The sequence below is a fragment of the Perna viridis genome, chromosome 1, assembly GCF_037379345.1.
Source record: "Perna viridis isolate PV_CMFRI_1.1 ecotype Kerala chromosome 1, ASM3737934v1, whole genome shotgun sequence".
In the NCBI taxonomy this organism is placed as follows: Eukaryota; Metazoa; Mollusca; class Bivalvia; order Mytilida; family Mytilidae; genus Perna; species Perna viridis.
The window spans coordinates 38,252,725-38,266,899 of NC_142445.1; the positions used below are offsets into that span (position 1 = coordinate 38,252,725).

Genomic DNA, 14,175 nt, shown 5'->3' on the forward strand with positions numbered 1-14,175 from the left:
GTCAGCGACGTTTTACATACTAGTATGTAGAACGTAAGCCCATAATTATTAATGGCTTAAAAATATTATTACGGAAGTGACAACATTCGTCGACATGGAAGTAGACGATTGCGCAAGTGCAGAGGCGCTGTTTTGTACTTTAATAAGTCGATTGTTACGATTTTTTATTTAGTTATTTGTTTAATAATAGTTTGAAATGTTTGGCTGTGAAGAAATGCAATAAGCTTTTCAAGGAGCAAGTCTCACACTTATTCCTCAACGGCTGAGACTTCGCCCATAGAAACATGGCGGTGCAATAACAGAATGAGCTCTGTCCATCATTGGCATAGCCTCAAACTTTCTAGTACCAAACATTGTATGGTTCTAATCAAATCCTTTGATTCAGAAGACAACGACGCTTTTACATTACAAGTTTTTCTTATTTTCTCTTAAACGTATAAATAAGGTAGCTTTGTAACATTATTGATGATAAAATACTATTACTTGTCATCATAATTAATCAAAACTTATATTCAACAATGCAAGGAACTGGTTTTAAGGAGGTAGACCTCAGGTAAGGGACATAACTCATGAAATCAGTGATATGTTTGTATCATATTCAATTTCACCGAAGCCTCCCTTTGAAGCAGAATAAAATGAATCCAAGTTAATTAGATGCTTACATAAGATTGATGTAAAATGCCAAATAAAAACGTTCCAATGATTTTTAAGAGTTATATCCCTAACCCTATGTCAACCTCCTTAAAGTATAGTGAAAGAGCAATCAAGGTAACCAAGGTTATAGCGGTAATCAAAAGAATATAATCCAGGGATAAAGACCAGACATGAAAGACATGCACAACAAAGAACATAAAGTAACTAAAATCATACATACAAAGTAACAAAAGCAAATGAGCAACTCGGACTCCACTAAAAACAGGGAGCATGGACCAGATGCACCGGTATGAAACATGACAAAAATAAGAAATCAAGATTTTGACATGCCGCCCCTTTCTTTACTCTCTATTGGAATATATTTATATAAGTATTGGTTAATAAACATCAAGTTTATTAATTGTAGTCAGTAAACTTTAAGTTATATAAGTGACGGTCAACACAAATGTGACTTTTATACAATTTAAAGTAAAATATTTCATAACTCTGCTTTCAAAATAAAGCTTAACTTAAATAAATGAAAGTATATTAACTCTGTATGTATTTGTTCATGAGATTTTTTTTTATTAAATGGACATTTGTATATGGTAACCATATCCTTTATCTAAACAATGCTAACTGACAGTTTATAATTCAATTTTGAAATAATCAATTTAATGACACGCCAGCAAATATTGATCACGTGATATTCATGTATATTGAGCTGAGCTTCATATGTATTTAATACGATTTTTATGTGAAATTCCCATGAGATCTCACTCGCGAAGTATTCATGCTCATTGTTAGCCACAAAAGCAGTACTTTTATTTTTTTTTCTAAATTATGAAGTTTTTATTGGGAAAATCTTTCAAACCAATATGCACAACTTAAACTGTCGTTAAAGCTTTTGTCTTCATAAGTATCGCTGATTGAGGTGTAAGGTTTCAATAATCACCTTGAAACGTCGCAAATCTAATCACTCAGTTAATTTGCCGAGGTCGGCCTTGAAACCAAATTTAAAATTTATCAAACGTTTTATGATCTTGTTTAAGAACTGCTATTTTGAATGTGTTTATTTCAAAGGCCTCTGTATCTATTTCTGTGTTTATTAAGAATATGTTTTTGTCTAAATTGAACGAATTATTACACGAGCCATTTGGGGGGAGGGGAGTTACAGTGCATCGGTAGGGTTAGCTCCATTTGCATTCTTACAAGACAACCACCAAAGTTTTCCTTATATAACCAGCGGCAAAAAGAGTTATAAAAATAACTCGACACCATATATACATATTGTCGATCGACCGATTCTCTCATATGACAGAAACTTATCGTTTTCAGAAAACTAAACTATACTACCAAATGAAGAGAGTTAACTTTGGGGTCGATCCACTCTAATTTATTCATTGATCATTTACATAAATTTATTCATGCCACTATCGTACAGCTGTAACTGTCTGTGCTTTTGCCAGTAAATGACTGGTTCACATAAGTAATCCGAATATTATATTTTTTGATTAATCGCTAACAATATAATCCGCCTTGTTTTTCATGAATATGTACACAAGTCACGAGATAAAATTTACGCGCAATTTATAGCATTTCTCGTAAAAATTAATTGTTGCGACTGTTTCTGAGTCAATAATGGTTTTTATATTTGAATCATCTAGAATTACTGGATTGATTCAATCCACCATGTTCGTTTTCTTTTGTTCTAGTTCTTTGATAATTTGCAAAATGAAAGTAACATTGACAAAAATTCGTTCGGTTAACATTGAAAATATTGTAAGTAGATAACCACTGTGAAGCGAAGTGGAACTACTCAATAAAACCTTGAAAATTTGTTATAATGAACCGGGCGCCTTAAAGTTATCAACTAAATGAACTGACTTTAAAATACACGAAAGGCCTTGGAACAATTTAAGCGTAAATATGTCAGTGGGAAAGGAATTAGAAGAGAACACTTTATTTGCTCCTAAATAACTTATTTATATGCATGTTCTTTGAATATAGTACATTCTTTTGAGCCACAATGTCAACATAAATAACAATTAAATAATGCATATTGTACAGTCACAAGCCACCGCTTTCATTGTAAAATGATCGATCTGTCATTTTCGAATTCTTCATTTCTATGAAAGCGATCTTTTATTAAATATGAATTGATTTGACAAAGGAATATTACGGTTGTAACATTTACATTTAGTTTACAACTGCAAATTGATATTTGTGGAAACTCAACAGAACATTTGGGAATTCAGATGAATCACCCAAACATTATGCTTAACAAACTTTGACATAGTTCTGTTTATTCAGTCCAAATAACAGTGTACTATTCGTTTTCTATGTTTGTATATGTTGTGACTAAATCCTAACTTTAAACACAATTGTCACCGTCATTTCGAGTAAAGCATACTATTAAAGAGATAGTAGATATTAAAGGTTGGACCACATTTGCACGTATAGTTCAGTGCCTTTAAATACAAATCAAAGCCTTTTTGTAATTGCACTCAAAATTAACGATTTAAAACGAGATATTTTTATGTAGAAAATTTTGTTTCCATTGAACATGAAGACAACAACAGCATCGACAAAATCAATTAATAGAATCACAATTCAGGCTACATGTAATATAATCTTCATACCATCTTTTTTCTCGATGAAAAGGTGTTAACAAAACATTACAGAAGCATTTGTTAACTCTTACATCCGACCAGTTTTATTGCTTTCACAAAACAACAAATTTTTAACTTAGTCTTCAATCTATATAAAAATAATCAAATTGTATATTCAAGAGTCTGGGTCACATTGAAGAATATCAATGATAAACTGGACTTTGTGAGCACCCTCTAGAAATTCTTGTTGACTTATTTCATTGTTACAGTCTATATCGAGAGTTTCAAAGACTCTCGACGTCATGTGCTCTGGTGATTTGAACTCACTAGGCAAATTACTTCTTGTCATTTTACAGATAGCCTGAAATAGGAAAAACATACTATTTGATAAATTTGACGGCATTTGTCTTGTATTCCTTTAATTGAATTTGTTCATTGTTCAATCTGATATCGAGATTCACTGAAGTCGTAGGCGATCCTGAAAAGCTTATTATACTTGTGATGCAATTCGCCACTGTTATCGGACGTCAAATCAAAAGCATACAGATGAAATGAGAAAATTAAGGGACAGACCGTTTATTTAATGTCAAAATTTCGTTATTCGGTTAGAGAAAAACATAAATAACAATTTAAAAATCACCGTAATATTCTTGGCATAATATCATCTGCATTAAATCAAACACACTTAAGTAAAGAGAGCAAATGTTACCCTCAGGGAGAATTAAATGGGAGCACCCTAAAATCCTTTTCTAATTCTGTTAAATCGAAGAACAATAGTGTATTTTTCAGAAAGTCTCTATAATAGAGAAAAACAAATACCTACTTTGATAATTTTAGTCATCTCTTCCCTTGAAATGTATCCATTGTGGTCAATATCGTACATTTTGAAGGCCCATGACAATTTCTTCTTTGTGTCTTCGCTACCAGAAATGCAGAGTCCAAGAATAAATTCTTGGAAGTCAACTGAATGATTCCCATCATAATCAAAAGTTCTAAAGACGTGCTCTGCAAACTCGGATGCATCGCCGCAGAATAAATTATTGTACACCTTAACAAAAGCTGTTTTGTCTAAATTAGTATTTCCTCGCCGCAAATATTTTCTATATTCACAATACCAATCTTGAATCTCATCCTTTGAAAATTCTACATCAATATTTTTCTTCAACTCTTCAAGAGTTTTGGGATTTAGTTTTTTCGTCGAAGAATTATTCCCCATTACTGCTTACTTATCAATCTCTTCCAACTATCTCTAATGTATGACATTTAAATCCGTCTTATAAGACAAATTGTGATCACAGTGGCTCGATCAATTCTTTTAAAAGTGGAATCATTTGTGTGACGCGATCAAACGGTGTAGGTCAAACAGTGCTATTTTATAACTCAAAGGTGTTTTTCTTCTATGAGAAAATAATCGTACAGCAGACCTTTTAGTAATTGATTGCATATTTGTTTGTTTAATCAAAGGATACAGGAATGCTTCTTCAATACAATGTATTTGAATTATTTAAAAACCTCGAAAAAGGAAGTGTTTTATGCAAAACATTTAATCATTATATTAAACAATCTGACACATTTAGCTACAAATAGCTTTAAACAATAACTACAATAATGGGATTTAAGATTGCTTTTGTAGATCATTGTTGTATTATCTTGAAAAAACAATGTTTTGTTTTGGTTCCTTATTGGTAGACTCATTTGATTCGATTTGTTAAGGGGTTAGATAAGAAATTTCGTTTTAAACCATCAGCTGAAATCATATTTTAATGCAAAAGGTGAAACACATAACTTTTGCGAATTATATATAATCGAGAGAGGAATCAAGGGAACCAAGATTTGGGTTGGAATCAAAAGAATATAATACAAGAATAAAGACTTGACAGAGAAAAAAGACACACACAACAAACAAAATAAATAACTAAATTACAGGTACAAAGAAACACAAGTTAATAAGTAATCAAGCCTCCACTAAAACTCTGAAGAAAAATCTCTTGGTGCTTATCCAATCAAAAATTTAGCAAATGAAATTATTATGGGATTAAAGTTTGGTTTTATCGCTACTGACGCTGGCTAGTCTACGTGTAGACGAAAAGGGAAGCAGCGTAAGCAGAAGCCTTCCTCTGCCAGTACATAGCCTCTACACTACCAAGACTCCTTCAATTTGCCTCCCCGAGGTAACACACGGTAACTTGGGTCTAGTACTCAAGGCTAACATGAAGGGGATCTCGGAGTAACAAGGACCCTAGAGGTGTAGAGTGCAGGCCCACCGGCGCGTGGAACACGCCCTGGCTCTCACCAACCTTGCCCCACCTATGGGTTAAATAGATCGCTGCCTTGTGATGGACTGTTGAGTCAAAGGCTACGGGAGACAACCCAGACAGAAAACGATGGTCAGACTGGGATCAAACCTTTGAAAGGGAACCTGTCTAGGAGAGGAAACTGATGTAAAACCCGACTAGAAAGGAGTTGTCACCCATGGTAGGGAACCTATCTAGGAGAGCTAACTCTGATACAAAAGCATGTGAGGGACTTGCTGACCATCACATTAAAATAAAGCTGAAGCTAGAGGGCCAACCCCCCACTAGTGGATACAAATGGTTACAGAAACGATTACAGTAAAAGTCATTCCTCGGACTCGTCAACGACTAGAGAAAGAGGACCAAACCAAACATCGAGGACAGCAAATGACGCGAAAGCTGATGAAGTTGTTCTCACCAAAACAAACAACAACTATAGGCACTTGGAATGTTAGAACAATGTATCAAAGTGGCAAAAGCTTGCAAATTGCGAACGAAATGGATAGATACAATATCGAAATTCTAGGACTCAGCGAAGTAAGATGGAATACAGCTGGAATGACAACACTATCTTCAGGTCATACGGTCATATTCTCAGGAAATCCAAATGAAGACGACATACATGACAAAGGCGTGGGATTCATGCTTACAAAGAAAGCCAAGAAATCGCTTTTGGAGTGGAATCCAATATCTGCAAGAGTGATATCAGCTAGATTTGACACTCGATTCCAGAAAACAACATTTATACAGGTGTATGCACCAACAAACACCGCAGACGACCTTACCTTCAAAGAAATTTTAATATTTGCACTTTATGACCGTAACCTACGAACATGTATGAAATATGGGGGTTGAAACTTTGATTTTTGAAATGCATTCATTTTATCCTTTAAAAATGATGCATCACATGAATTGAAAAAAAGGATGCAGTATCAATTCTATAAATAGGCACTGTTGAAATATCCAATGTTGTAGTTATATTTCTTTTTTTTTTGGGGGGGGGATATTATTATTTTTATTTGTTTGTTTGTTTTGTTTTGTTTTTGTTTTTTTTTCTTTGTTTTTTTTCTTTGTTTTTTTTGGTTTTTTTTGTTTTTTTTTTTTGTTTTTTTTTTGTGGGAGTTCATAATGCAAGTGCTGGAGTATTTTGTTTGCTGTCTTGTTTTTTTTCTTATATCAAGTATTAACTTCAGTTTTCAAATGTAAATGTACTGTTTCGGCTCACTATTGCGTACATTTTGGTTTGAAGATTGTCTCTTTTTCATGTTTTAATGTTTTAATGTTTTGGCAATATTTAGGATTATATAAAATATATGAGATATAAACTAATGACACAAAGACACATTAATGACCATTATCTCCCGACTGTAGCCATGCGCATGTCTGCGTTGTCGGGGAATATGGACGGAGCGTCAGCGACGTTTTACATACTAGTATGTAGAACGTAAGCCCATAATTATTAATGGCTTAAAAATATTATTACGGAAGTGACAACATTCGTCGACATGGAAGTAGACGATTGCGCAAGTGCAGAGGCGCTGTTTTGTACTTTAATAAGTCGATTGTTACGATTTTTTATTTAGTTATTTGTTTAATAATAGTTTGAAATTTTTGGCTGTGAAGAAATGCAATAAGCTTTTCAAGGAGCAAGTCTCACACTTATTCCTCAACGGCTGAGACTTCGCCCATAGAAACATGGCGGTGCAATAACAGAATGAGCTCTGTCCATCATTGGCATAGCCTCAAACTTTCTAGTACCAAACATTGTATGGTTCTAATCAAATCCTTTGATTCAGAAGACAACGACGCTTTTACATTACAAGTTTTTCTTATTTTCTCTTAAACGTATAAATAAGGTAGCTTTGTAACATTATTGATGATAAAATACTATTACTTGTCATCATAATTAATCAAAACTTATATTCAACAATGCAAGGAACTGGTTTTAAGGAGGTAGACCTCAGGTAAGGGACATAACTCATGAAATCAGTGATATGTTTGTATCATATTCAATTTCACCGAAGCCTCCCTTTGAAGCAGAATAAAATGAATCCAAGTTAATTAGATGCTTACATAAGATTGATGTAAAATGCCAAATAAAAACGTTCCAATGATTTTTAAGAGTTATATCCCTAACCCTATGTCAACCTCCTTAAAGTATAGTGAAAGAGCAATCAAGGTAACCAAGGTTATAGCGGTAATCAAAAGAATATAATCCAGGGATAAAGACCAGACATGAAAGACATGCACAACAAAGAACATAAAGTAACTAAAATCATACATACAAAGTAACAAAAGCAAATGAGCAACTCGGACTCCACTAAAAACAGGGAGCATGGACCAGATGCACCGGTATGAAACATGACAAAAATAAGAAATCAAGATTTTGACATGCCGCCCCTTTCTTTACTCTCTATTGGAATATATTTATATAAGTATTGGTTAATAAACATCAAGTTTATTAATTGTAGTCAGTAAACTTTAAGTTATATAAGTGACGGTCAACACAAATGTGACTTTTATACAATTTAAAGTAAAATATTTCATAACTCTGCTTTCAAAATAAAGCTTAACTTAAATAAATGAAAGTATATTAACTCTGTATGTATTTGTTCATGAGATTTTTTTTTATTAAATGGACATTTGTATATGGTAACCATATCCTTTATCTAAACAATGCTAACTGACAGTTTATAATTCAATTTTGAAATAATCAATTTAATGACACGCCAGCAAATATTGATCACGTGATATTCATGTATATTGAGCTGAGCTTCATATGTATTTAATACGATTTTTATGTGAAATTCCCATGAGATCTCACTCGCGAAGTATTCATGCTCATTGTTAGCCACAAAAGCAGTACTTTTATTTTTTTTTCTAAATTATGAAGTTTTTATTGGGAAAATCTTTCAAACCAATATGCACAACTTAAACTGTCGTTAAAGCTTTTGTCTTCATAAGTATCGCTGATTGAGGTGTAAGGTTTCAATAATCACCTTGAAACGTCGCAAATCTAATCACTCAGTTAATTTGCCGAGGTCGGCCTTGAAACCAAATTTAAAATTTATCAAACGTTTTATGATCTTGTTTAAGAACTGCTATTTTGAATGTGTTTATTTCAAAGGCCTCTGTATCTATTTCTGTGTTTATTAAGAATATGTTTTTGTCTAAATTGAACGAATTATTACACGAGCCATTTGGGGGGAGGGGAGTTACAGTGCATCGGTAGGGTTAGCTCCATTTGCATTCTTACAAGACAACCACCAAAGTTTTCCTTATATAACCAGCGGCAAAAAGAGTTATAAAAATAACTCGACACCATATATACATATTGTCGATCGACCGATTCTCTCATATGACAGAAACTTATCGTTTTCAGAAAACTAAACTATACTACCAAATGAAGAGAGTTAACTTTGGGGTCGATCCACTCTAATTTATTCATTGATCATTTACATAAATTTATTCATGCCACTATCGTACAGCTGTAACTGTCTGTGCTTTTGCCAGTAAATGACTGGTTCACATAAGTAATCCGAATATTATATTTTTTGATTAATCGCTAACAATATAATCCGCCTTGTTTTTCATGAATATGTACACAAGTCACGAGATAAAATTTACGCGCAATTTATAGCATTTCTCGTAAAAATTAATTGTTGCGACTGTTTCTGAGTCAATAATGGTTTTTATATTTGAATCATCTAGAATTACTGGATTGATTCAATCCACCATGTTCGTTTTCTTTTGTTCTAGTTCTTTGATAATTTGCAAAATGAAAGTAACATTGACAAAAATTCGTTCGGTTAACATTGAAAATATTGTAAGTAGATAACCACTGTGAAGCGAAGTGGAACTACTCAATAAAACCTTGAAAATTTGTTATAATGAACCGGGCGCCTTAAAGTTATCAACTAAATGAACTGACTTTAAAATACACGAAAGGCCTTGGAACAATTTAAGCGTAAATATGTCAGTGGGAAAGGAATTAGAAGAGAACACTTTATTTGCTCCTAAATAACTTATTTATATGCATGTTCTTTGAATATAGTACATTCTTTTGAGCCACAATGTCAACATAAATAACAATTAAATAATGCATATTGTACAGTCACAAGCCACCGCTTTCATTGTAAAATGATCGATCTGTCATTTTCGAATTCTTCATTTCTATGAAAGCGATCTTTTATTAAATATGAATTGATTTGACAAAGGAATATTACGGTTGTAACATTTACATTTAGTTTACAACTGCAAATTGATATTTGTGGAAACTCAACAGAACATTTGGGAATTCAGATGAATCACCCAAACATTATGCTTAACAAACTTTGACATAGTTCTGTTTATTCAGTCCAAATAACAGTGTACTATTCGTTTTCTATGTTTGTATATGTTGTGACTAAATCCTAACTTTAAACACAATTGTCACCGTCATTTCGAGTAAAGCATACTATTAAAGAGATAGTAGATATTAAAGGTTGGACCACATTTGCACGTATAGTTCAGTGCCTTTAAATACAAATCAAAGCCTTTTTGTAATTGCACTCAAAATTAACGATTTAAAACGAGATATTTTTATGTAGAAAATTTTGTTTCCATTGAACATGAAGACAACAACAGCATCGACAAAATCAATTAATAGAATCACAATTCAGGCTACATGTAATATAATCTTCATACCATCTTTTTTCTCGATGAAAAGGTGTTAACAAAACATTACAGAAGCATTTGTTAACTCTTACATCCGACCAGTTTTATTGCTTTCACAAAACAACAAATTTTTAACTTAGTCTTCAATCTATATAAAAATAATCAAATTGTATATTCAAGAGTCTGGGTCACATTGAAGAATATCAATGATAAACTGGACTTTGTGAGCACCCTCTAGAAATTCTTGTTGACTTATTTCATTGTTACAGTCTATATCGAGAGTTTCAAAGACTCTCGACGTCATGTGCTCTGGTGATTTGAACTCACTAGGCAAATTACTTCTTGTCATTTTACAGATAGCCTGAAATAGGAAAAACATACTATTTGATAAATTTGACGGCATTTGTCTTGTATTCCTTTAATTGAATTTGTTCATTGTTCAATCTGATATCGAGATTCACTGAAGTCGTAGGCGATCCTGAAAAGCTTATTATACTTGTGATGCAATTCGCCACTGTTATCGGACGTCAAATCAAAAGCATACAGATGAAATGAGAAAATTAAGGGACAGACCGTTTATTTAATGTCAAAATTTCGTTATTCGGTTAGAGAAAAACATAAATAACAATTTAAAAATCACCGTAATATTCTTGGCATAATATCATCTGCATTAAATCAAACACACTTAAGTAAAGAGAGCAAATGTTACCCTCAGGGAGAATTAAATGGGAGCACCCTAAAATCCTTTTCTAATTCTGTTAAATCGAAGAACAATAGTGTATTTTTCAGAAAGTCTCTATAATAGAGAAAAACAAATACCTACTTTGATAATTTTAGTCATCTCTTCCCTTGAAATGTATCCATTGTGGTCAATATCGTACATTTTGAAGGCCCATGACAATTTCTTCTTTGTGTCTTCGCTACCAGAAATGCAGAGTCCAAGAATAAATTCTTGGAAGTCAACTGAATGATTCCCATCATAATCAAAAGTTCTAAAGACGTGCTCTGCAAACTCGGATGCATCGCCGCAGAATAAATTATTGTACACCTTAACAAAAGCTGTTTTGTCTAAATTAGTATTTCCTCGCCGCAAATATTTTCTATATTCACAATACCAATCTTGAATCTCATCCTTTGAAAATTCTACATCAATATTTTTCTTCAACTCTTCAAGAGTTTTGGGATTTAGTTTTTTCGTCGAAGAATTATTCCCCATTACTGCTTACTTATCAATCTCTTCCAACTATCTCTAATGTATGACATTTAAATCCGTCTTATAAGACAAATTGTGATCACAGTGGCTCGATCAATTCTTTTAAAAGTGGAATCATTTGTGTGACGCGATCAAACGGTGTAGGTCAAACAGTGCTATTTTATAACTCAAAGGTGTTTTTCTTCTATGAGAAAATAATCGTACAGCAGACCTTTTAGTAATTGATTGCATATTTGTTTGTTTAATCAAAGGATACAGGAATGCTTCTTCAATACAATGTATTTGAATTATTTAAAAACCTCGAAAAAGGAAGTGTTTTATGCAAAACATTTAATCATTATATTAAACAATCTGACACATTTAGCTACAAATAGCTTTAAACAATAACTACAATAATGGGATTTAAGATTGCTTTTGTAGATCATTGTTGTATTATCTCGAAAAAACAATGTTTTGTTTTGGTTCCTTATTGGTAGACTCATTTGATTCGATTTGTTAAGGGGTTAGATAAGAAATTTCGTTTTAAACCATCAGCTGAAATCATATTTTAATGCAAAAGGTGAAACACATAACTTTTGCGAATTATATATAATCGAGAGAGGAATCAAGGGAACCAAGATTTGGGTTGGAATCAAAAGAATATAATACAAGAATAAAGACTTGACAGAGAAAAAAGACACACACAACAAACAAAATAAATAACTAAATTACAGGTACAAAGAAACACAAGTTAATAAGTAATCAAGCCTCCACTAAAACTCTGAAGAAAAATCTCTTGGTGCTTATCCAATCAAAAATTTAGCAAATGAAATTATTATGGGATTAAAGTTTGGTTTTATCGCTACTGACGCTGGCTAGTCTACGTGTAGACGAAAAGGGAAGCAGCGTAAGCAGAAGCCTTCCTCTGCCAGTACATAGCCTCTACACTACCAAGACTCCTTCAATTTGCCTCCCCGAGGTAACACACGGTAACTTGGGTCTAGTACTCAAGGCTAACATGAAGGGGATCTCGGAGTAACAAGGACCCTAGAGGTGTAGAGTGCAGGCCCACCGGCGCGTGGAACACGCCCTGGCTCTCACCAACCTTGCCCCACCTATGGGTTAAATAGATCGCTGCCTTGTGATGGACTGTTGAGTCAAAGGCTACGGGAGACAACCCAGACAGAAAACGATGGTCAGACTGGGATCAAACCTTTGAAAGGGAACCTGTCTAGGAGAGGAAACTGATGTAAAACCCGACTAGAAAGGAGTTGTCACCCATGGTAGGGAACCTATCTAGGAGAGCTAACTCTGATACAAAAGCATGTGAGGGACTTGCTGACCATCACATTAAAATAAAGCTGAAGCTAGAGGGCCAACCCCCCACTAGTGGATACAAATGGTTACAGAAACGATTACAGTAAAAGTCATTCCTCGGACTCGTCAACGACTAGAGAAAGAGGACCAAACCAAACATCGAGGACAGCAAATGACGCGAAAGCTGATGAAGTTGTTCTCACCAAAACAAACAACAACTATAGGCACTTGGAATGTTAGAACAATGTATCAAAGTGGCAAAAGCTTGCAAATTGCGAACGAAATGGATAGATACAATATCGAAATTCTAGGACTCAGCGAAGTAAGATGGAATACAGCTGGAATGACAACACTATCTTCAGGTCATACGGTCATATTCTCAGGAAATCCAAATGAAGACGACATACATGACAAAGGCGTGGGATTCATGCTTACAAAGAAAGCCAAGAAATCGCTTTTGGAGTGGAATCCAATATCTGCAAGAGTGATATCAGCTAGATTTGACACTCGATTCCAGAAAACAACATTTATACAGGTGTATGCACCAACAAACACCGCAGACGAAGATGATAAAAATGACTTCTACAACTTATTACAATCAGTTGTTGATGCCGTTCCTAAAAGAGACATCCTTATCATCTTAGGAGATCTGAATGCCAAAGTAGGTGATGACAGTGGAGGTAGAGAAAGGGAGATAGGACCACATGGAATAGGGCAAATGAATGAGAACGGAGAGATGTTTGCTGACTTTTGCGCTATAAACAGTCTAGTAATTGGCGGTACTTGGTTTCCACATAGATCTTGTCATAAAACCACCTGGATTTCACCATCTGGAGACACTGAAAACCAAATAGACCACATAACAATAAGCCGTCGATGGAGATCTTCATTACAAGATGTACGAACAAAACGTGGAGCAGACGCAGCATCAGATCACCACCTTGTAATTGGAAAAATTAAACTCAAGCTTTTAACAACAAAGAAAAGAGAGACTACAAAAAGGAAGTTTAATGTTGAGAAGTTTAAAGATCAGAAAGTGAAAGAAAACTTCCAAATTACACTCAGGAACAGATTTAGTACTTAATTAGATCTTGACAACGAAGAAATGAACAATGATATTGATGACATCTGGAACTCAACAAAGACAGCCATTCTGGAAGCATGCGAAGAAACAGTTGGTTTCATTCAAGTGAAAAGAAAGAAATGGATGTCAGATCAAACATGGGATACAATATCTGAAAGAAGGGAAATAAAAGAAAAGTTGATGAGTGCCAAAACCAGACAGCAAAAGAAAAACCTGCAAGACCTTTACAGCGCAAAAGACAGAGAAGTGAAGACAAGCTGTAATAGAGATAAAAGAAACCATGCTGAAAAGTTAGCAGTAGAAGCTGAAAACGCCTGCTTAAAAGGAGACATCAAAACATTGTATAACATCACAAGACAACTCAGTGGAAAGATCTCTCAAAATGAA

At 33.9% G+C, this 14,175-nt stretch overlaps 3 protein-coding genes across 3 annotated transcripts; 1 reads left to right on the forward strand and 2 right to left on the reverse strand.

Annotated features, from left to right (window-relative positions):
- Positions 1-3,153: 3,153 nt before the first annotated feature.
- On the reverse strand, positions 3,154-4,667 carry LOC148628650 (neurocalcin homolog). Its single transcript, XM_088591681.1, has 2 exons — positions 4,069-4,667; positions 3,154-3,606 (listed from the first exon to the last, which is right to left on the reverse strand). The coding sequence occupies exons 1-2, from the start codon at positions 4,459-4,461 to the stop codon at positions 3,421-3,423; spliced, it is 579 nt and encodes a 192-aa protein (XP_088447807.1). The 5' UTR covers positions 4,462-4,667; the 3' UTR covers positions 3,154-3,420.
- Positions 4,668-10,103: 5,436 nt separating this feature from the next.
- Positions 10,104-11,617, reverse strand: LOC148628651 (neurocalcin homolog). The gene is made up of 2 exons (XM_088591670.1): positions 11,019-11,617; positions 10,104-10,556 (listed from the first exon to the last, which is right to left on the reverse strand). The coding sequence occupies exons 1-2, from the start codon at positions 11,409-11,411 to the stop codon at positions 10,371-10,373; spliced, it is 579 nt and encodes a 192-aa protein (XP_088447796.1). The 5' UTR covers positions 11,412-11,617; the 3' UTR covers positions 10,104-10,370.
- A 1,169-nt stretch (positions 11,618-12,786) lies between these two features.
- LOC148628652 (protein CFDP2-like) lies at positions 12,787-13,788 on the forward strand. The gene has a single exon (XM_088568649.1). The coding sequence runs from the start codon at positions 12,787-12,789 to the stop codon at positions 13,786-13,788; it is 1,002 nt and encodes a 333-aa protein (XP_088424775.1).
- Positions 13,789-14,175: the final 387 nt, after the last annotated feature.